At 37.3% G+C, this 24,890-nt stretch overlaps 2 protein-coding genes across 2 annotated transcripts; both read left to right on the forward strand.

Annotated features, from left to right (window-relative positions):
- Positions 1–1,140: 1,140 nt before the first annotated feature.
- hmgb1a (high mobility group box 1a) lies at positions 1,141–4,489 on the forward strand. Its single transcript, XM_056271297.1, has 5 exons — positions 1,141–1,266; positions 3,017–3,178; positions 3,261–3,406; positions 3,497–3,671; positions 3,751–4,489. Exons 2-5 carry the CDS (start codon positions 3,032–3,034, stop codon positions 3,898–3,900), a joined length of 618 nt encoding a protein of 205 aa, XP_056127272.1. The 5' UTR covers positions 1,141–1,266; positions 3,017–3,031; the 3' UTR covers positions 3,901–4,489.
- Positions 4,490–7,910: 3,421 nt separating this feature from the next.
- Positions 7,911–21,662, forward strand: katnal1 (katanin p60 subunit A-like 1). The gene is made up of 11 exons (XM_056271281.1): positions 7,911–8,005; positions 9,455–9,725; positions 9,860–10,020; positions 11,498–11,660; positions 12,103–12,230; positions 14,029–14,134; positions 14,518–14,676; positions 16,564–16,690; positions 16,772–16,906; positions 18,022–18,148; positions 21,324–21,662. The coding sequence occupies exons 2-11, from the start codon at positions 9,564–9,566 to the stop codon at positions 21,520–21,522; spliced, it is 1,467 nt and encodes a 488-aa protein (XP_056127256.1). The 5' UTR covers positions 7,911–8,005; positions 9,455–9,563; the 3' UTR covers positions 21,523–21,662.
- Positions 21,663–24,890: the final 3,228 nt, after the last annotated feature.

The following is a 24,890-nucleotide window of genomic DNA, read 5'->3' on the forward strand; positions in this document are numbered from 1 at the left end:
CGCTACAGCTGCTCTCTTATGAAACAATAGAAGGCTATATGGGCATCAATTCCCCACCAGGCTCCCTTGGCGGTTTATCTGCGCCCCTCCGTCCTACACAATACGAATTTGCATAATTTCCCCCCCAGATTTATCCATTAACATGCATAGGCTTCGGTTCTTTAGTGTATGGTATGACATTAATTTGGTTTCTAAATTATGGCCTAGATAGAAATGCATATGTTAAGATATTACTGTCTTTTTTTCAGGGCAAACAATTACTAGCAGTGTGGGGTTTCTATATCTGTGATAGATAGATAGATAGATAGATAGATAGATAGATAGATAGATAGATAGATAGATAGATAGATAGATAGATAGATAGATAGATAGATAGATAGATAGATAGATAGATAGATAGATAAAAAATAATAATTGTGCATCATCTTTGCCCTTTGATTTCTACTCCATACTATATATTTTATCTGTTCAAATTACTATAGTAATTATGACATTTAGGTAAATATCAGTGGTCAAACTAAATCTAAATGCAATGATAACGAGATTAATGTTTTGAGAGTGTTAATTTAACACTTGTAATAAAAAAAATCTTTACCATTGTTTTGGGGTGCTGTCATTGAATTATTCAAATCAAAAACTAACTAACAGTCTGCTGAAAGCGCCTCTGACGTTGTATCATGTTGATTCATATCGAAACGTATTAATTAATCAGCTTTTGATACTCAAAAACGAATCCCGCTGATTAAGTCACTTTAATAAATATAACTCATAATTGCATATTTTCGTTAAAATCTGACTTGGATGTCCATATAGTGTTAGATCTAAGCGGGGCGTCAGCTGGACCGACCACTCTTCCATTCAACGTTTTCCACCTCACAGCAACGCCGATACTCCGCATTGACTCACTCATTCATTCAGCACTCCGCGCGCAACACATAGAACACAGTACTACTACAGCCAACATAGTACACACAGCCTTTGCTTTAGCTGAGACAAGAAACACACACATTCACTCCGTATTTTGTATTAACCCGCCATTTAAAACACTCGTGACGTTTCACAAAAGGCAGCCAATCGCAGCCCGGCTGTTATTAGGACAATGGAAAGCGCTCAGCCAATCACAGGAATGTTCACCGTGGCGGCAGCCAATGGTATGGAAGCCCTATTGAGAGTAATGCTAGAGGGTTGAGAGACCAGACTACTGCGTAGCGCTATTACATCCACATACAGCCATTGCAGTACATTCACTATCCAGACAAGACAGTGGTAAGTGTCAAGCTTGTAGACATTTCAAAGTATGAGGTAAGTACAAAAATTGCGAGAAAAGGTCAGGAAACCATACGGAATTGAAATTTACCTTGTAAAAAAGCTATTTTATTGGTGAGGGGATTTTTACGAAACGTTAAAAAAATATGGTATTATCCCCTCAGAATAGAATAACCGTTTTTATTTAATTTGTCTTGATGTAACTGTTAACGTTACACCTTAAAAAATGACGGAAAATAGTCGGTTTTATTCGAAGGTTGAAATACTGAAAATATGAAGAAAAAAAAGAATTTATTCAGACTATTCGAAATGTAACGTTAAGCGGACAACTGTTAGGTGACAGAATTGCGTACAAACAAGGTCTATGGACGGTGATAGTGCCAGCAAGCAGCCATTGCAGCGCTTTATAAGGGATGTCTGTCAGAAGAAGACAGTGAACTATGAGAAATGATAAGAAAGAAAAAAATCTGACTAGCGAAAAAATTAAAGCATAACGCCATTCTTATGTGTATGGATTTATACGCTCGGTGATATTGAAATGACAGAGATACGGGCGGAAGAAAATTACCTCAGAAGCTGCGCTTTAACGTTACTGTAATGGCTGACTGTACTCGCATAGGAAACAAGGCAAAGCCATACAGCCATAGACAGGCGCAGTTCGCTTCAACTTTTTCAAATCGTATTTTCTACACCCCAAGCTCAAAGTACACGTTTTTTGAGGCGGAAAATAAAAATTCAATCTTTCGTCGTTCCAACCCTGGTATTTTGATATTTTTCCGCGCGTGAGAAGGGTGTTAAATTGAGAGTTGAAGTGAGGTAGGTAATGCAGTCGCGCGGCTCCCCCTTATTGCAAAGCAGTGTAATGGCTGAGCGCTGACACAAAGAGAAGGAGCCATATTCTCAGTGTTAGTGCATGAAGACAAGCGGCCATTGCGAGCCCACTGCAACTCTGCACAGCACAGACCCAATGTATTACTATACACCAGGCAAATGCACTGGGCTTTTTGCGAAGGAAACAATTTTCGGTCAGGAAAACTGACCCGCGCCGTTTGTTTGTCGTGTCCAAAAGTGAGCAGGAAGGCGGGTGGAGACATTTTAGAGGGACTTTCTTTCATGAAGACGGCTTTCTCACAAAATGGAAGAAGAAATATTGCTGTCGTTGTTGACCTCCTTTCCTTCAGCGAGACAAGAGTGTGCGCCATTGCTATTTCAACGGTACATAGAGAGAAATGGGCTCTTTTCAACGGAGAACATGGCAAAAGTGAACTTGAATATTTAGAAATTTTACGAGTTTTTCAATGTCTCGCGTACTTTGGCACATTTAATAACTTAAATCAACTTACTTATTTTTACAGTTTTAACCCTTTTTTAACTTTGAAAAAATAAGGTTTTGGAAAATGAGAATTTATAGCAACTTTTCAAAAGTGCACACAAGACTTTATTTTTAAACGGAATAAACTGGAAGGGATCACGTTTACATCATAAATCGTCAAATTCGTCCCGAAGAAAAACTGCGCTCCTTGTAGATGCTAAATACTAGAAAAAGAATAACTAGTTAAAATTCATGTTTTCACGTCAAAAGAACAATTTCGCTAGTCAAGTTCATTTTTAAGAGCATAGCGCTACAAATTTAAATAGGCTATTTAGGGAGTAGAATTTAATACCAAGTAGATTTTTGATATGCATGTAAAAAAATTTTTTAAGAATTTTAATTTAATTTTAATTAAAAACATTTTTTTTATCAATTCAGGAGATTTAGGCAAAGATGGGGAAGGATCCAACAAAACCAAGAGGCAAAATGTCCTCGTACGCATACTTTGTCCAGACCTGCCGAGAGGAGCATAAGAAGAAACACCCTGAGGCATCGGTCAACTTCTCTGAGTTTTCCAAAAAGTGCTCTGAGCGATGGAAGGTAAGTCACACCTTTTATTTACATTGTGTTAATGTCATTTCTCTCTCTTCCCAACAATAATTTGTTTTCATCCCTTCCTCAGACTATGTCAGCTAAGGAAAAAGGGAAGTTTGAAGATATGGCCAAACTTGACAAGGCACGTTATGAGAGGGAGATGAAGAACTACATTCCACCCAAAGGCGAGAAGAAAAAGAGGTTTAAAGACCCCAATGCTCCCAAGAGACCCCCGTAAGCATCTTGCTTGTTCATTAAGATGCATTGACATTTGTGAAGCATTCAAAGTTTATAATTTTTTTTAAATCCTTTGTTCTATCAAAGGTCAGCATTCTTCATTTTCTGCGCCGAGTTCCGACCCAAGGTAAAAGAAGATACCCCTGGTCTGTCTATTGGAGATGTGGCCAAGAAACTGGGTGAGATGTGGAACAAAACAGCATCTGAGGATAAGCAACCATATGAAAAGAAGGCCGCCAAGCTCAAGGAGAAGTATGAGAAGGTGAGAAAAGATGCCATGCCTAATCGGTATCATAAAAAATAAAATACAATGTTAACCAAACATCTCATATTCCTTTTAGGACATTGCCGCCTATCGCTCTAAAGGCAAAGTGGGAGGCGCCACAGCCAAAGCCCCTTCCAAGCCGGACAAGGCTAACGATGATGACGACGACGACGATGATGATGAGGATGAGGACGACGATGATGATGACGACGACGATGACGAGTAGATAAATAACATTTATAGCTTAGCTTGTTGTCTATAAAGCATTTAACCCCTCTGTACACTTTGAGGCCATGAAATGGGTAAATGAAAAAAAAAAAAGCCTGAAAAGCAAAAAAAAAAATAAAAAAAAATAATGCTGTGTATATGATATGTTTTTAAGCTGTACAGTTTCTTTTCTTTTTTTTCCTTTTTTGTATAGTTAACACTACAGAAGTGTCATCTGTGTTCGTCCAAATGCCCCAAACCTTAATTTAGTTCTTAGTTCAATTTCTTAAAGATGGTTCCAACACCACTATCCTTACCTGGTACAGTAAAAAAGAAAAGGGGGTTGTAAAATTGTCTTGGGTCAGTGGAGTTTTAGACGTGCGCAGCACACAACCTAGTTTCATGTGAGGTTGTAGTTCATATCTTAATGTACTTTTGTTTGTTTACTCTTTTTCCAGATCAAATAATATCATCATTAGTAAATGGCCGTATCAAAGTTATTTTACTGTATTTTGAATACCACTGTAATTGCAGAAATGATTTAAAAAAAAATGTAATTGTTTTGTTCTGGTATGCTTCTGACATCAATAAACTTTTTTTTTTTAAAAGAATTTTCCCTACTTTTCTTCATAGAAAAGGATTACCATCTAATTACCACTTATTGTGATAAAAATCTTAAAGGCATTTGGAGCTCATTATATTGAACTTAAAATCTAAGTGGATTTATTTCAAATACATTTTAATAAACTTGGATATAGATATTTTTTTCTATTTAACTTGCAGCTTTTCTAATACTGCAAGTGAATGGTGAGTTTTATTGATTTGTCATGTCTAGTCTTGTTCATGTAAAAAATGTGATTATTTATGTAAATCCATTAACAGAAGAGCATCATGTACTAATATTAAATACCTTTTATTTTTAATTTAAAGCTATTACTGAAGACAGAGATTCCAAGCTCAATTATCTTTATATTGATTTCCTCATTTGATCGTTTAATTAGGGCAGTAGATTTGAATGTATGTTACAGTACACCAACCAGTGAGTCTGTTTTGAGGCTTTCATGTTTTGCTTGACAAGAGGCTTAAAAAGAACACATGAATGTATCACCAGATGAAAATCTCGATTAATCCGAGCCGCCTGCTGTTCATCTGGTTAAATGCACATTACGGCGGTATACAGCGCCATCGTATGATTATTTTGTGGTACTGTCATGTGTTTATACAGGGCATGACACTTCAGTCAGGTTTTTATAGAGATCAGCAGCTGTACATTCATGTTTTTCATTCCCTTATTTTTGAGCTTGCGTTTTTCAGTGGTTAATATACAGCTGTCTCTCTGCGGGATGGATTTTATTTAGTTTTTTATTCTTTGACATGACAAAAAAAAACTTAGTATGTTTTTGGAACGTCTATGATGCAGACAACTAAACAGGAGAGAAAACTTTTCAACAACCTCTCTCATTATCATGAATTGTTCATGTTATAGAAGAGAATGGGGCTAGTTGTCACACTTTTTACTCCAATGGATATTTACCATGATCCCCCCCCCCCTCATCTTGGCTACAAAAACAATAACATGATTAAGTAATTACCCATGTAAAAAAAATAGAGGTAAATAGAAATTTAAAGCAAACACATATTGTTACCGTTACTTTATAACCTAAAGCAACCAAAAAGACATAAACGTTTTAATATAGATAAATATAATGTGTACTGTTTGCTACATGATTCCCATTTTTTCCATTATTTCATGATTTCTATTTGTACAGGCTTTACATTTTTATTTTAATGTTGTAATTAGCAAATAATTTACCCGTGAAGCAGATTTTTTATGTGACAGCATTAATTAAAGTTTCTTTTGGGCGGTGCCGGTCCTAGACTTCTGGGAGCCCTAAGCAAAGCTTTGTAAGGGACAAATGAAATAAACAATTTACCCTACTAATAAAAATAGCCTACTATACAGAAATTGAATAAAGTAATCAAATGTAAAAAATAAAACACTGCAGTCTTCAGCGTATGAATTAAACATTGATTTTTTATAAAAGTTGCTAAAGTTATTCAGTGAAGAGCAATGAGTGATTCACTTGTTTTCTTTTGTTGTTTGATTAACATTAAGGGTGTATTCACACCAGGAAAGTCCGATAGTTCACTTGCCTTGGTCCGGACCAAATTCATTTTTTTTTTTTTGGTACGGTTCGCTTTCACACTGCTCTTTTTGCAAGTGAACCAAAATTTGTAAACAAAACCACACGTGTGCTAAGGTCGTCCATTCATTGGACGAGGATTCTCAAGTAGGGAAATCAGGAAGTGCAAAAAAGGCTCAGCCCCACTGTGCGGGAGACCTCTCATGTCCCCTCTCCTTCATCCGTTCAGTAAACATGTTGAACACATCAGTATTTTTATGTGTCCTCTCCAGCAGCTATGCTTCATGGGCATCAGTGGCTCAGTGGGGCGGCAGTGGCTCAGTGGTTCATGTGGGTTGTCTACAAACCGGAAGGTTGGTGGTTCAATCCTCGGTTCCACCTGACCAAGTGTCGAGGTGTCCTTGAGCAAGACACCTAACCCCGGCTGCTCCCGACGAGCTGGATGGCGCCTTGCATGGCTGCCGTCGCCCGTCGGTGTATGAATGAGTGTGTGAATGGGTGAATGTGAGGCAAATGTAAAGCGCTTTGGTGGCCATTGGGTCTGTGAAAGCGCTATATAAATGCAGTCCATTTACCATTTACCATCTGCCCAAATGTAAATAAGGCAGCTCGTCTCTTCGAAGCTCCAGGTCAAACCACGACTCATTTTATCGAATGTAGGCTACAACAGATCACTTTCCCATAACGCAACTCCGACTACGGAAGCCTGTTAACTCAAAGGCGCAGTGCTTTCTTGCAATTGGGTCGGTTCATGTTCACACCGTAAACGAACCGTACCAGAGTTCGTTTGGAACCGTACCGAGACCACCTCTTCAGCTGGGTCTCGGTTCGGTTGTTTGGTCCGCACCCGAGTTCGATTGCTGTATTCACACCTGCCCAAAAGGTCCGCACCAAGGGGGGAAACGAACTAGAGTTCGATTCAATCGAACCAAACAAGGCAGGTGTGAATACACCCTAAATGACAAAGACAGCAGCAGGTTTATTGGCTGCTGTCACTTTAAGACCAAATGCACAGATCTAATACACTGACAAGCATTCGATTTACTTTCCCAACTGTTTATGTTCACTTAAGACATAACTGACTGAATTGTGACATATTTTTGTGTGTATTTGTAAATAAGCACAAGCCCGAAGCCCAAAGTAGGCTAGCCTAATACTTGTACGTGTTTCTCTGTCTCAGATCGAGCCGGTCTGGGGAACAGCCTCTTTCACAGCTCAATACTCTTTTAACTCTTTTTTATTTTTTTTAGTCGACTGTAGTTTTTTAGTTTACTGTAGGCCCCATATTACGACAGTTACATGATTAGACTGATTTGAATAGCGTAGGAAGGGAGACAGTGCTCTGCTTTAAAGGAAAGAAATGCTTAGCCCTAGTCATTAAATCATCGTTGAGAGAATGGGGGCCCTTGGTGGTTTTGGGGCCCTACGCAATTTGCGTACTTTGCGTATAGAGAAGTCAAGACCAGCACTGCTTATGGATTAAATTTTTTTTTGTAATGGCACATCAGACAACGTTTTTTTTTTACTAAGTTATCTGCATCTCTGCATAAGCCACTCCCAATAGGGCTCACCATTTAAATGATTGAGGCATGAACGCAGGCAAATGAACTGTGTGTAAGACTCCAATAAAATTATTATGTAATTAATCCCTCACAAATACATCTCTCAGTGAGTAAAACTGTCTGTGTATATTATGGTAGACGTAGACAAATTATAATATTATTTTCAGATTAAGATCCTAACAATCCTGGATCAAGTCAAACAGTCAAAACGGTAAAGTCCTGATAACTGAGTAACCCACGTACGAAGAACGGACCCCCTGCCTCACCATCAGTTTATCAAGCGGTTTGAGTTGTATTTGCCCAGGCCCCGCCTACAACACATGCCCTCATTCATTAGTCAGCGTCTTTCCGCGGCCATGGCAACATCAGTGGGCAACGGACTGTGGACCGCTCGAATGTAAAAGCGCCTCGAATAAAGGTAAGACATTTACTCATTCCCATGCAAACGTAGAATTAGATGTAGAACATATCTGTCATATCGCATGTCCTTAGAAGGATTCATAAATTAACAAATGGACTTCGTATTTTGTTTCCTTGCAAATCCTTTTTGTTACCAATGGCCTACATCTTAAGCATCTTGCACTGTTGCCTTATGGGTAATGTAGTTCCCTATTGCAGTTTTCGCTATTTGTCTGTACTTTAAGGCAAACAGAAAACAACTACAAGTCCCTTGCAAAGGAATATGTAAGAGGGGTGGCGTTTGAGCTGTTTTTACATACAAACACTACTTCATCAATTTGATTTTATTGGAAAAAATTATTGAATGGAATCATTCATGGTCGACTGTATGGTTAATTTAAAAAAAGAAGAAGAAGAAATGTATATTATTCAAGCAATTTGAGGTGCCCCGAACGGTATTTATTATGTGCTTTTACGTCATGTGTCCAACGCACGAAATTGACTTATTTTTGACTGTCACTGTGTGGTCAGGGCAAAGGTTAATAATCCAAAGTGTAGTACAGCAGTAGTAGTAACTGCAGCTCTGCATCCAAACCCGCAGAGAAATCTTGTGATTGTTATCAGTGAATAAAGATTCAGTCACTGCGTTTTAAACCGATACAATAATATTACTTTATATTTATAACCTGATTTGATTGGTCCTAGTTTTCTACAGAGAGCAAAAAAACAAAACAAAAAAAAAAACACATTTTACAGAGGCCGAATGGGAAAACCTATGAATGGACTAACATTTCAACCTTTAATATAAGATTTGTATATTAATAAGAAACTATTGGACATCTAAAAGTAAGGCATCATGATTGATATCTTAAATTTAAGATTTTTCTTTTTTAAAAAACTAATAATTTTAAGAAAAAGACTATTTAGTTATTGGCACAATTTATCTACTACCATCAGCTTGTGTCAGTATTTATATTGCATGAAATTAATTTTACAGAAATTTTGATGATAATGATTAAAAGTAATTCTACATAGAAATGTTTACACACTCTACATAAAAGTTTAGTACAGAATAGTAACAATGAATTGAATTTGCTTGTTTTTTTAATGTTATAAACATTTCTTATTCTTACACCCACAAATCCAACTCATTCTATCTGATAGTTTTGCTGTAGAGATTCCCTGGAACATCCCTGACACAAAGGTTGACGTCTAGCATAATAGTTCTTTAAATAGCTTTTGGGTTGTATTTTGTTAAATATTTGAAACAAAATAAAAGACGAGACCTGACTTTACACTCAGTGAGTCTGGAAATGTGCAGACTGCAGAGACATTTTAATGCTGCTCTTGATGATTTGTCAGAAAGTGATGTGCTGTACCCAACTTCACCCCTCTTCTGTTACCATTATAAATGTTTGATTTGGCTCTGCATCATCTCATCAGATTCTCTGTTTTTTGACATGTTTAGGACTCATGGCCTTCAATCAACCGTACTCAAACCAGCTTCTCTAATGACGCTGTGAACTCCGGTCGCATTGAAGCGCTGAAACAACATTCAGTTTGATTTCTTTCTCATCATGAATCTGACTGAGATTTGCGACAATGCTAAGAAAGGAAGAGAATATGCTCTACTGGGGAACTATGACTCGTCCATGGTGTACTACCAAGGTGTTATACAACAGATCCATAAGCACTGTTTGTCCCTCAGAGATCCTGCCCTGAAAGTCAAATGGCAACAAGTAAGGCTCTGATTTAATCTGATATGTGTTCATGACCATTTATATTTGCTCAAACAGGTTTTAGCTAAAGAATATAGTTGTGTTGGTACGTTATATGTATTCTGAAGGACTCAATCCAACGTTGCCCCCCCCAGATTCGGCAAGAATTGGCAGAGGAATATGAGCAGGTGAAAAGCATTGTAAACACCCTGGAGAGTTTCAAGATGGACAAACCAGTTGATTTCCCCAACCCTTTGACTGAAGAGAGCCCAAGGGACCCTGATGTCTGGCCTCCCCCAACCCCAGCAGAGCACAGGTAGTATAGGCAGCTGATTGCATAAACCCCTGAGGAGTTCTGTCAGCTGCAGAGCATGTCACATGTCTCCTATCTTCATGCTGTCACTACCATGTTCACTCATGCGGTGTTTTGTCATGCAGCACAAATGGGAATTAGCTCAGTGAAAACATATTTTACACTTTTTCACACATTTGAATATACCGGTATGTATGTATATATATATATATATATATATATATATATATATATATATTAGGGCTGGGTATTGACCCAAATTTCATGATTTGATTTCGATTCACAAGCTTGCGATTCGATTGCGATTTCAATTCAATTCGATGTCGATTTTATATATACAGTATAGATATATATATTCAGACACATTTCTTAACGTCTACATATTTGTATGAACATAAAAAAAATTCAACAACTACAACATAAACTGAACAAATTTCACATATATTTGATGAACAGAAATAGAATAATGAGTCCCTGAACATGGCATGTTTACACAGGTGATGAGGGACCCTGGGCATTTTTTCTTCTGGTGTTTTTCAGAGTCAGTAGAAAGGTTTCTAAGGTCCTACGTTATTGGAACTGTGACCTTAAAGGGTTAGTTCACCAAAAAATTAAAATGATTCTATAATTTACTCAACCTCAAGCCATTTTAGGTATTACTTTCTTCTTTCAGCCAAACACAATCAGAGTTATATTAAATAATAATCTGGCTATTCCAAGCTTTTTTCCATCCATAATAAAAGTAATCCATACGGCTCCAAAGACTTTCTTAAGCGAAGCGATGCATTTTTGTAAGAAAAATATCCATATTTATAACTTCATGTCACTGACTTCCGGTAAGTTCAGAGGTCACTCTTCTGCAGGAACTAGTCTTGCGTACTGCCGTTACCGAAAGCCAGTGATTATCAAAATCTAAGGTACCATTCAAGAGTCAGGATATTTTGTAATATAATATATAAATATATAAAACACCGATTGTGTTTGGCTTAAAGAAGAAAGTCATATACAACTTTGTATAACATATAAAACATTGTTTAAACCTTTTCCGATAAAGATCTGTAATAGTTATTTGGATTTTCCAAAATAATTTTTAAAATACAGTATCCTCATAAATTGTGAGTTCAATATGCTGATTTGGTGCTGAAAAATCTTTCCTATGGTCAGGGTTGAACATTTTTGTGCTGCTTATCATTTTTGTGGAAGCAAGAATATTTTCAGGATTCTTTTTGTCCAATTGAATGCATTCTTGCTGAATAAAAGTATTAATTTCTTTCAAAAAAATCTTACTGACCCCAAACTTTTGAATGTTAGTGTAAATTTTACACCTGTATAAGTTATATTGGGTAAATCAGTTCAACTGATTGATATGATATAAATTAAGCACCAAAAACTCCAAATAAAATGCACTAACACAAATTTAGTTTATCTGTTTTCACATGTGGTCACATGGACCTGATGATATGACTCTGTCTGGTCATAGGGGACCTGTCCAGGTGAAGAAGCCGGTCCCTGTATCAAAGCCTCAGAGGAAAGAGTCACCTGGGATGCAGCATCGTGGACCTGTGGGGAGGGGTCAGCCGAACGTCAAATCAGATAGACCGAACACCCGTGACGGCCGTGGAAATAAAGCTAAGGAGGATAAAGTAAGTTACCCAAACTATTACACCGTGTCTAGACCAAACGCGACCGTTAATGGGTTGCATCGCGCTGCAACAGCTAGAAGCTGTCTACACTGGATGCGACAAAGTGACCATTGCAAATCCATTTGTCCTTCCTATGAGAAGTATCACGAGTGCTTGGAGTACATCATAAATAGATCAAGCCAAGGCATCCATTTACTGTCGGGGATTTGTCGTGTCTCATCACTTATTATAATGGGCTCTACTGTCTTTTGTCGCGTCACATCGTGGCGTTCGCGTCCAGTGTAGACACAGTGTTTGGCCTAATGTACAAGATGAAGAAATTAGAATTTGAATTGTGGTTTCATTTCAGACTAGACCATTTAATTTTTCTTGGTAGCATACATTTACTCCACAGTGGACCTTTACACCTATTATCATGTTTCGTATCTGTCTGTGTTTTCAGAGTAAGAAGAATTCCCAGGAGGGTGCTGCTGATGTGGAACAGAGGAAGTTTGATGGCACAGGCTATGACAGCGATCTGGTGGATGCACTGGAGAGAGATATTGTGTCCCGGAATCTCAATATCCACTGGTATTGTGCCATTTTACTACTAGTTTTACTTTCCAAGTACTTATGATCATATATCATATATATATTTTCATATATGATCATATAGATCACTAAATAAATGTTTTTTTATGCAACTTTTATAGATCATTTGCTATAATTAAATTAACTTAAATCTTGGTCTTTAATCTCACACTAGTGCCCAGCAAATCTCAATAATATATATTACATTTTGTGAGAGGTTTGTGAGCTACGAAGCCCAACACGTCGTATATATATGTCTTGGTCATGTATTAAGAATTCAATCCCTTAATTCATTCCCTCGTTTCACTAAATTGTGGCCAAGTTATACTAATTTGTTCTTTGTTTTGATTTAACTAAAACAAGGGAACAAATTATTACAGCATGGCCATCATTTGACTAAAACGAGGAAACAAATTCCTAAATTGTGGGAACGGATTCTTATTAGTGGCATTTATATTAATATCTTTGTCTTTATGTCATGTGTGGGGCTCTGTAGTGAGCAAATACAAAAGCATTAAAATATCATTTTTTCTACCCATCTCATATTGTTTTTCATCACCATGTCCCTTTAGGGGCTCAATAGAACAACACCAGAGTGAGTAAATAACTGAATTTTCCCTTTTAAATAATGGATCAATGTGGTGCCGAAATCTGACTCCCTTGCTTTTCCCTACCACGCAGAAAAATGAGACGCAACAGCATTTTCTTTACATGCCTAAATTTCCCTTATTTGAATTGAAAGTTTTTTTTAATTTATTTAAACTGCACAATTATCACAGTTACAAATAATTGTAATTCGATCAAATAATCAATAACTGTTAATATTTAACCTATAACTATTAAACACTACATACTAAAGTACAAAATGTGTCAATATGTCAATGCACTTTCGTTTGTCTTCGAAACACAAATAAAGATATTTCAATTAAATCTGATAGATTTCTGTCCCTCAATACACACCTACGCAACTACCACTTTGACGCTTCAAAAAGTTCATAAAGAGATTGTAAAACCAATCCATATGAATTGAACGGTTTAGTCCAAATTTTCTGAAGAGACACGATCACTTGATATGATGAACAGATTTAATTTAGGCTTTCATTCACATATAAACATTCATCAACGCACACATCAGATATGGTAAACGAAAGTTTGAGCTTCCAATGAAGTTTTTTCTCATGTTTCAAGCAAGTTCGGTTGAGCTTCTTTTTACGTTCGCTGATCAAATAAAAGCCTAAATTAAATCTGTTCATCATATAAAGTGATCGTGAGTGTCTCTTCAGAAAATTTGGAGTAAACCGCTCGATTCATTTGAATTCGTTTTACGATCTCTTTACGAACATTTTGAAGCAACAAAGTGGTAGTTGCTTAGCTGTCAATGGAGGGACAGGAATCTCACAGATTTCATAAAAAATATCTTACTTTTTTTGTTTTCGAAGATAAACGGAAGTCTTACGGGTTTGGAACTACATGAGACTATTATTTTTCTTTCATTTTTGGCTAGTTTGGTTATCCTCTCAGCATCCAAAAAGAGTTTGTACTTTCAGTTCGATGTAGCACATTTTTTCAGATTCTTTTTAAATCAAAATCAGCCCAGAAAATGTGAAAAAAGTTCAAGTTCCTTCTGGGCCTATGCACTGGCTGTATAAATAGCGATGCAGTGAGTTTTGTTTTCGTACTTCTCCAGAGTGTAGTTGTTGTGTGTTGAGTCAGCGACAGCTGTCAGTCACAGTGGCAGTTAATGATTCAGTGCTGGACAGTGATTCAGGCAAGCTGTCATGTGTTACTGTTCCTGCAGGGATGACATAGCAGATCTGGAAGATGCCAAAAAGCTGCTGAGAGAGGCAGTGGTCCTGCCTATGTGGATGCCAGACTTCTTCAAGGGGATCCGCCGCCCGTGGAAGGTTAATATGTTAGATGACACCTAATGCCAGAGTTTGACATCTGAGCATACATGCATATGGATGCAGTGTCTGTCATATTGTTTTTTGCCAAAATGTATGTGTATTTCTTGTGATGATAGTTTTTTTGTCCACCAGGGGGCGCTGTTAAGCCAGTTTATTATGTAGGGCAGACTGAACATTTTTCAACACAAGCTGTCATTAGTACTGTATCATTCGTCACAGATTGAGTCGGGTTGATATATTTCTTCTTCAGTTTGTTTTTCAGATACCATCTGGTCTACTGAAGTGTTTTTTTCCACAAACCATCAACTGCATCGTTGTTGTTTTTAAAATATGTGCCCGTGTGAAGATGATACCAATACATGTTGTTCTTAAACTGTCAGGGGGTGCTGATGGTGGGGCCTCCAGGTACAGGGAAGACCATGCTGGCTAAAGCGGTTGCGACCGAATGTGGCACAACATTTTTCAATGTGTCGTCCTCCACGCTGACCTCAAAATACAGGGGAGAGTCTGAGAAACTGGTGCGGCTCCTCTTTGAAATGGTGAGTGATAGACACTGTGATAGTGTTTGTCCATTGGACGGCTAAACACAGAATATAAAAAATACTTTCCAAACAACATCAAAATCTGAAACCGCGATTACATACAAAATCTACATGGATCGACAGTAGAGACTAGCCTAGCTAACGTCAGACCACGTCTCATTGAGACGGTCTGGGAACCACATGTTCATTTTCTCGTATTTGAGGCGTGGTTTACGAATGCCCAGAGCCGTTTATTGGGTGCTACGAATGTCTATCAAATGCGCCTGTACGTAGCTCATAGCCAATCGTTTCAATTATACCAGATGATGTACGTAGAGGGACAGAAATTAGACGAGGAAGAAGACGATGGGTCAGAGATTTATGTGTACACGATGGCGTATGTATCTAAGGCTGCATCGAAAGGTAACTTTGCGTCTGCTGCCATGTTTGATCCATAGGTATAAACAAACTGCTTCGGTGTGTCGCATAGATGTCGTCATCGTCTTGCTGCTCCCTCCCTGTTCTGTGATTGGTCCCCTCGCTGAGGCGAAAATCTGGTTCATGGTATAGAGAGCCTAAGTCCCTTCCCTCCGCTTCCGGCTCATGGGACCTTATTTCGGAAAAAATATGTATGGTAGTCAATGGTGAGAGACAACTTATCTTTTTATTCCGTCTGAACTGTGCCCTGAATTACACATATGATGTTTTTCAATATAAAAGATAATTATGAAAGTCAAGAAAGTCGCAGTTTGTCATAAAACAGAAGAGTAACATTTAGTTTTATGTGAAAATCGCTCAATGAACTATATCTCCCGGGAAGCGAAAAAAAACGAGTAAGATCCGTTGCTCGTATGTGTGCAGTCTGGTACAAAATACTCAGGCATGATGGCGTAACGTTACGATTATAACGACTATAGAAAAAATGACAGACGTTAGCTTCATTCATTGAGAGAAAATGTGTGCCTTTTGGGTTTGTGGTCTTTGTAAGTACGTATTTTCACAGTCTTATACCTCAACAGTTTTACATCAAACTGCTACTTTCTTGACTTTAAAATGTATCTTTTAAATTGACAAACATCATATGTGTAATTCAGGGCACAATTCAGACGAGATCAAAATATTTGTTGTCTCTCGCCATTGACTACCATACGATATTTTTCCGAAATAAGGTCCCATGGTGGTCGACCGGAAGGGGAGGGACTTAGGCTGAATAAAATCGTGCTGCGCAACGGCAGCATGGGGGAACTCAGGCTAAGTAGAGACTTGTATATTCTAACATGGGGACCAATTATTTCCACCTTCATTATAATGCCACTTTCATATCTCCAAAGAGTCTTTAGTTTTATCAGATTTATAAAAGACTAATACGCCGATTCTTCCCGAAAACAGTCGAGCTCCTGGAGGCGTGTCGTGGGCGGAGCTATAAAGAGTCACGCAGAATACATCATCGCATTATCCCTGGATAACACACTGATTTCGTGGTCTAAACACAAAATGACAGCGCTGCCGACGGCTTTCGTAACCCGAACGAAGCACGTTGATGTGCGTGCTCTTGCTCTCGCTCTGGTTGATGTGTGCACGCGCTCTTCCAGGAGAAGTGCCCATACAAGGAATTCCACCCTTTATGACGTCATACTGGGCCATACTCGGAAAAAAAAAAAGTTCCAAAATTTATACGAATCCTGAAGTAGTGTATTTGGCACAGAAATACTCTGTCATACGTCCAACTATTTTTTTTTTAAACTTTGGCCATGTTTAGCATTAGAAACCAACTCTTTAACAGTGTAAATAAGCCAGAATGCATGAAATAGCATTAGACATCCACTTTAAGTATATGCATGATAATACAAGATCTGATCATTAAAAATGTTGGTCTTGTTATAGTCTTATTTTTTGGTTTAACAGGCTCGTTTTTATGCTCCCACAACAATTTTTATTGATGAGATCGACTCTATTTGCGGGAGGCGGGGCACATCAGATGAACATGAGGCCAGTCGCAGAGTGAAGTCCGAATTACTTGTGCAGATGGATGGTGAGTTTTGTGTAGTAAACGACCCTGTTATGATAGAATAATACAGCCGTATTTTAACGCCTACCCGTGTAATGGCATCAGGTGTAGGAGGTGCTCAAGAGAGTGACGATCCCTCTAAAATGGTAATGGTCCTGGCTGCCACTAACTTCCCCTGGGACATTGATGAGGCTCTAAGGAGACGACTGGAGAAGAGGATCTACATTCCACTGCCCACTGGTAATCTAACACCCTCACACACAAACGCCCATCAACAGGACAACATTCTCCAGGCAGTCACGGCTCCTCTGATTTCTCCATGCATTTCACCCACTCATAAATGAACCTGCCTGACTAATTTCTATCCATTCACACTGTGCTGTGTAGTTCAGTTAGTTAGTCATTACTCATGAGCTTTCATTGTCTGATGCAACTCTTTTGTTATAGTTAAAGGGCCTGGATTTTAGAATTTCAAATATGTTGGGAGAAAAAAATGTCATTTTTCTAAAAAGGTCATATTTCTCCCTGAAACCAAAAGAACAAAATTAGAAATTGTATAAATAAAATGGAGATTATTTTTAGGATTTTTGAAACTGACATTTGTCATGACACTTAATCACATTTTGAAATATGAATTATTAGCATTTTCATTCCTGATTTAAAATAACACATTTTATTTTAAAAAGTAAAAAAATATATATATATATTTACCAAATTCTACGGAAAATAAGTCATACCTGATTATAAGTCGCACTGGATCAATATTGCATTGTTGAGAGAGAAAGAATACATTGGTCACATAAGTCACATTTTATTAATTTTCAGAAATAATGTAAAATAACCGTAAATAAAACAAAACATTTACAGACGTTATAAACATGTATTAGTTCTCCTCACTCCACAAATCCTTTCAATTTAACGGTATTCACGGAACTGGAATGAGAAATATAAGTTTAAAACAAACATAAATTATTGTTAAATTCATTGTAAATTTAAAAGTAAACAAAAAGCACCAGTATGTGGGGAAATGCGCTATACAAATAAACTTGGGCTCACATACCACTGTCATTTAGCTGGAATCCAAATGTATTGGCTTTGTCTTGCTTTACTTTAATTGCATTATTCAAGTCGCTTTGGAATATAAGTCTCAGCATGTTTCAGATTATTAAAAAAACGTGATTTATATTCCAGGAAATATGGTAGTCAAAATAATGTTTTGAACACAAGCTGTCTTTTTTTCTTTTCTTTTTTTAATCAAAACAGAAAAAAAAAAAAAAAGTAAACAAAGCATAATCTTTTTTTTTTTTTTTTGATAAAAAACATGGCTTTCATTAAACCATTACTGAACTCCACAGCTGAAGGACGGGCAGAACTGTTAAAGATCAACCTACGGGAAGTTGAAGTGGAATCTGACGTGGATCTCACCCTCATCGCTGAGAAAATTGAGGGTTATTCAGGTGCTGACATCACCAACGTCTGCAGGTACAGTATGTTTTCAGGATTACAGATAACACCAGAGGCGGACAGAGTACAGAGCTTTGTTACTTGAGTAAAAGTACAGATACCCCTTGCTAAATTTTACTCAAGTACAAGTAAAAGTACTACATTCAGATGTCTACTTAAGTAAAAGTACTAAAGTACTTGTTTTTAAAAGTACTTGAGTATCAAGAGTACAAGAGTAGATTTTCTAAATATTGCATTACTAATCTACTGCCACAGTGCTTACATTTATGCACAGAAACGTCCTACATGGAGTTATGAAAAATGTTAATGTTAATACCTTGGAGAATGTAAAAGGAATTGAAAGTAAAATCAAGTCATTTTCATCTTTTTACCATGTTGCTTTATTTAATTTAATTAAATTTTTGGGGGGTCCCATCTTTAAATGCGGGGACAACACACACACACACACACACACACACACACAACACATGTAAGGGTGGCGCTGCCAATAAAGCACCTAAAAGCTGTCACAAAGAACCGCCAAAAGGAATGATTATGAATATGTAAAATATAGCAAGGAGATATTTTAATTGTTTATCAATAAACACTTGTTAATAAACAAGTGTTTTCTTTGTCAGTGTCGGCTAGATGAAGTTGATGATGCTGACTCGCGATCTTCAGTAGTGAACGCGCCAGAGAGAAATGCACATTTCATACAGATTACATAAGCAGAGAGCAGTCTGTCATCTGTTTTCTTTCGTTTTGAATTTTTCTGTTTAAAAGTAGACATGTCTGTGAGAGGCAAGTAGGCTACCTTATACACTGTGTTTCGGTTCATTTATGAGACGAGATCCAGTTCACGTGCCGGCGCCTCCGTTTCTTATCTATCGTCTGCTATTTACTTCTTATTTATTAAACCCAGGCAATTGGTTGATGAAACATTGATTCAAATTAAGATACAATTAATGCAAAACGAAATTCAGGTTAAAGAAAGGTTTTGTGTTTTCTGTTTGATGTCTCTGTGAAAGTTTTAAAGCATTTTTTATGCCGCTTTCAGAGCGCTCACGTCCGTAACGGAGAACACGTCCATAACATCGTTTTTTCCTCATAAATGCAAACAAGAAAAATAAAATAAAATAAATATTTTATGTACTGTGGAGACTGAGCGCCAACCCTTCTTCATTCGCTGGGTAGTAGCCTACTTTGGTTTGCGCAGTGTAATTCACATAATCATTAAAAATATATTTTGCCTCCTAAAGTTTTTTTTTTAAGAAATCAGAAATCCCTCGTGACTACGCCACTGCCACATTTGAACCTGACTGTGTTAAACACACCACATACTCAAGAACATCAAACCAAATGCTTGGCTTACATTAATGTGTAATATAAAATCTGACCATGGAGTTGACTTTGGCGGAAAGCTGAAAGTGATTGCTGATAGGCTGTCCCAATCAGTGGCGCCTGCACAATCCAATCACTTTGAGGGGGAAACAACAAATTGAGGGTTTCCGAGATTTTTCTTTACTTTTTTTTTTTTTTTACTCGGGTACTCGCGGTTATGGATAGAAATGTATTGGAGTAAAGAGTACAATATTTGCCTCTCAAATGTACTTGAGTAAAGTCATGAGTACTCCCCAAAAATTATACTCGAGTAAAGTACAGATCCCTCAAAATTGTACTTAAGTACTGTACTCAAGTAAATGTACTCCGTTACTGTCCGGCTCTGGATAACACCTTGTCCAAACTGAATGCTTCAAGCATCATGTCATTTTTCTGCCCTTGGTAAAAATGTAATACAGTGCAAAGCGACAAAATCACAGCCAAACAGACTCAAGCTCAACCGTGGCTGCCTGGGGCCCTTTAGTATATTTTCCATTCATTTCTCCTTCAGCATTGCAGAAAACTCAGAATAGAAGAGTTATCTTGAACCAAACCAACTAGCTCCAGCTGCTTCAGCTAAAAGGACAAAGTGTGTTTTAAGAGGGACCAATCTCAAATAGCACTGAAAAAGATTGAATCAATCCAGTCTGGGTTTATATGTTTTGTATTTGCATATTAAGGGGTGAGAGAAAGTATTTTAATATATTTTATTATATATATATATATATATATATATATACAGTATATAAAATAAGGCCATATTATACCCTTATACAAAGTCTTGATTTTGTTATAAGTGTCTACTAAAAGTGTTTTTTTAACATTCAAGCATGAAAACCTAATTATTTTTCAAATATTTACATTATTACAGTAAATTACAGTAAAACTCGCTGATTAACTACCACAGTATGATGCATTGTTGGAAAAACGAACCAGCTAGTCACCACTGTTACCTAAAACCGTAGTAACTGGTCACACCTCTGTCGTTTGAACCACATTGGTTCAATAATAAAGGACTGTTGTTAATCATGTCACGCGCAGGTGGAGGAGTAATGCTGTAATGAACGTGGCACCTGGTTTCACAGACAGGGCTTAGATTAAGTCAGGATTAGGCCTTAGATAAATTAGGACATTTAAGCAGCTTTTATAAACGTGCCTTAGAAAAAAACATGGTGTGCATCTTGAAACAAAACAATGGCACTGATATGTCAGTGCAAGTTGCTTTCATTTAAAACAGATCAAGCCTTGTCTGTCAAACCGGGGGGAATGACTACTTCACTGGGTTCCCTCATGGATCATACTCCGGGGATCCCTTGTGCATTTACGCCACTTTTGTTGACATGCTAAAATATATAGACTGAAACGCGTATATATATTCAAATAGAATTAACGATATAGAATGCTCAGCATGTTAGCTTGCTTATTGTGCCCAAGAGTCTTTGTGTCTATTAAAGTCCACATCATTCTAACAAGCAGTGTTGTAACTCATTACTAAGTAATTATTACTGTAATTCAATTTCTTTTCCCTTGAAAAAGTAAAGTAAGGGATTACTCTTATTTTTTTGTAATTTAATTACAGCTAATTTGATGTAATTGCATTAATTACTGTATAGACTATAGAACAATTCTATAAAAAAACAAAAGTGGATTTAACATCAACATTTCTAATGTTAAAATGTTTGTTTTTAATGTAACCTTCTCCTTTTAAATACTTTGGTCAGTGCAACTAAAGAAAGTTGAAAATGTAAAAAAGCATAATAGGCCCTCTTTAAATGAAGCTGTGGAAGCTCTAAACATGTTGATTTGACTGATGATCTTGTGTTTGTTCTCTCAGAGATGCATCAATGATGGCCATGCGAAGGAGGATCCAGGGTCTGAGTCCGGAGGAGATCCGTGCTCTTTCCAAAGATGAGCTGCAGATGCCAGTCACCATGGAGGACTTTGAGCTTACACTCAAAAAGATCTCAAAATCCGTGTCGGCTTCAGACCTGGAGAAGTATGAGTCCTGGATGTCCGAGTTTGGGTCTGTGTAAAATACAAACAACAGCTAAAAGACAAGTGTGAATGTGGGAGAGCACATTGTGGACCAGTACTTGAAGAAAAGGCACGGTTTTATGTTTCAAGACATTTTTTATTTTCAAATAACTGAATTTGAATTTATTTCAGAATAACCCCTTGAGATGTAACATCTCATTTACAAGGTGGTTCTGCAGCATATAATATGCTACTGAAAAATATGCTACTGAAAACTAGTTAAACCAGTGTTCAGATGTGTTTGGACATGTTTGGACCGAGAAGAATTGCATAAATGCACTACCGGTCCGTGTATGGCACTGAGCCACTTTTATTTGTTTCTAGCATCTCAGTTTCAAGTCATTTCTAACTTCATTCTCTTCTAACAGATGGAAATCACATGTGGAAATCACATGCTAATGATCTGTTTTAAGTTTCAAAAACTGAAAAGCTTGTGAAAATTATACTTGACAAGGGAGACCAGCATAATCCTGGTACAGTACTGGATGTTTTTTTTAATGTTTAATAGTGTGTAGACACTCATAGGTGCTGTGTTCTTTTATTTGCTTTACTTGATAGTTCTAATAAAATTAACATTTATTCTCTACCTATTACATGTGTTTTGGCCAGAAACAATCAAAATGTACCTTATTTACTTTCTCAATACAAGTTTTAATTATAGACCTTTGCGCCAGAGAAATTTTGTGTTTGAACTTGTTTATGGCATCGCTGTCGCTGGTGAAGTGGATATACCTAAAGTATTGTAAAGTTAACGAAAGTTATCATGAGCATTTTAATGTTTGAAGCGGATGTCATAACAAATGTCATTAGACCGGGAAGATTTTAAAACGATCATCCCATTCATAAATCCGTAAGATCTTACCTTCATGCTGTGGAAATACAAACCAGAAGACGGGACACAACGAGCGCTGTGCTGAAAAGGGGCGGGGCTACATAAGGTCTATAGCACTGAACAAATTGGTGTAGAGTTTACTTTGAAACAATTTTCACAGTACTTTTTACAAATAAAATATATAAAAAAATCCTCAATTGAATTAAATGTAAAAATTTGAAGTAAGAGAGAGATTTTTGTCTTCATAATCTTTCATCAGAAAACAATAACTTGCTCCAGCTCTGAAGCTTTTCGGCTGATGTCGCCAAGACTGTGCAGGCTATAATCTTTATAAATTTATATAATTTATAATTATAATTTTGACCGATTAATTCAAACTCCAGCCACTTTTTGTGATCTTATAAATTTCTGGTGGATAAAATCCCACCCCGCTTTATGTTTCTCCTGTTTCACTGAGAAATATACTTACATTGCAAAACTAAAATGGTTTGCACTTTAAAGACGGTATGAAACGGAAGTGTGATATTCTTTCCTTCCCTTTTGTGACGTATATCCTAGTGAAATGGCTTCTCGAGCAAGAAAAATGTAGGCCGGGACTTGATTTTGTCCATCGGGAATCGATTGGATCGTAGGATCTTTGTGGTTTGCTATTGCACATTAATAAATAAAAAAAAAATCATAATGTGCACGGATTTATAATAAATACTGCAATATTCCATAAAAAGACACAGAATCCCTTTCAAACCAACTTTCTGTAGGCCATCGCAACGAATCAACGTGACCAACTTGAATCTGTTGCGAAATCTTTCACCCTCATGCCGAATTCCAGATCGCATGAATTCCTTTTGAAATGACTGGGTTTTGCCCGTGTAAAATCACCAAGGATCTTTACACATTACAAATTGGAAACATTGTCCAAAATGTCTAAAACAACAAATCCTTAATTAATACTCATTAATTAATGTATTCTAATACTATAACAGAAATATAATTTCACAATTGGAATGGGGCATCAACACATTGTTCAAAAGAGACATTTGCGCTTTGTATGACTCCTTTATAGCCAGATCTGGATCCGTGATGGACGATGAAGTTGTTCTTGTGTCCTACAGCAGCAGAAGGGTGTGACTCAGTGGTCGGGAGGGAGGACAGTGGGGGAAGAAGATGACTCTGTTTTGTGTGTGGGTGTGGGCTGTGTGTGGAATTTATTGTTTTCTGAGTTAATACGGTAACCGTCATGATGTGTTGTAAGCCCGAAGGGAAGTATTCATGATTGTTATGAAAGTATTTATGTTCTGCTTTTTATTATTTATATACCAGCATAGATGGCATCTGATTGAATTTGGTTAGCGAGGGGTTTGTCAAAAAGATGCAGGTTTTGTTCTGTTATGTGAATTCATCCCAGAGGGTTTGTGTGGACACAGATGGACGTGGCAGCTATAGTGTATATACAAAGAGAGTGTGAATGAATCATAAGTACGGACAACAGTCCGGCCGGCTGACGAGAGGGCCGGTGATGGCATGACGTGGCATGTGTGCAGTGGAGATCGAGGAAATAGTCAATACTTGTCCTGAAGCGTGGCTTTGTAAAGGCCACTACACATGGCTATGAAACAACCCAGCTGCTCTTATTTACTCTGATGATTTTTCTCCACCGAGCATGTTGTTCAGGAAAACGTGACATTTATATAAAACAGCAGCACACAGTATTTCATATACGTGCTCTTAATTTGATCAAACTTGTCGGGTCATTGAAAACAAATCCCCTCCAGACATCACTTTTGGCCACTACTTATAAAAACAACATATTGGATTAAAGGCAATACATTAAATGTGTTGGATTAAAGGCATATGTTCCCGATGGCGTCAAATGCATCTAATTTTTACCTATAACTGCCCGTTCATTAAAGCATTCTGGGGAGATTATCTTTAGTGGTATAGATTATATGGTATGTAGACTTGAAGATTTAGTGGTACAGACTCCAATCAGTCGCTCCTCCACAGCATCTGGCCCCAGACAGATGTAGATGCTTTAATGGATTTTATCTATTTAAAAACTGTGCGGAGTAGTTGCATCTGTTGCATTTAGATATAGCATAATGTGTACATTACATAACTCTACATGAATTTGTTCTTTCATTAATGGCACCATATTTATACGGAAACATTTGATAATGTTTGCTGTTGGACAGGCACATGTAAACTACTAAATATAAATGCCTTTTATGTGAATAATTGTGGTTTTTGTAGAATGGGAGTTGGAATATTCACAGTTTTTGTAAGTACATAAAACTGTGAATATTCCAACTCCCATTCCGAGAGTTGCAGAATTCTGCAGTACTGCATTCTGAGAATCTCACATGACCATCATTTGATTTGATGCTGTTCTGAAAGTTAATCTGGTGGTTTTTAGAGGAAGGAGGCTACTGCGATGCAAAGATAAAAGATACTTCTTTGCATTGTGTGTTTCTGTGCTCTCGGTTTCAGACCTCAGCTGTGCTGCAGTTTCTAATGTGTCCCAAGAGATGATGCTTT

Source organism: Rhinichthys klamathensis, unplaced genomic scaffold (assembly GCF_029890125.1).
Source record: "Rhinichthys klamathensis goyatoka isolate OS25496 unplaced genomic scaffold, OSU_Roscu_1.1 h1tg000314l_1, whole genome shotgun sequence".
Taxonomy (NCBI): domain Eukaryota; kingdom Metazoa; phylum Chordata; class Actinopteri; order Cypriniformes; family Leuciscidae; genus Rhinichthys; species Rhinichthys klamathensis.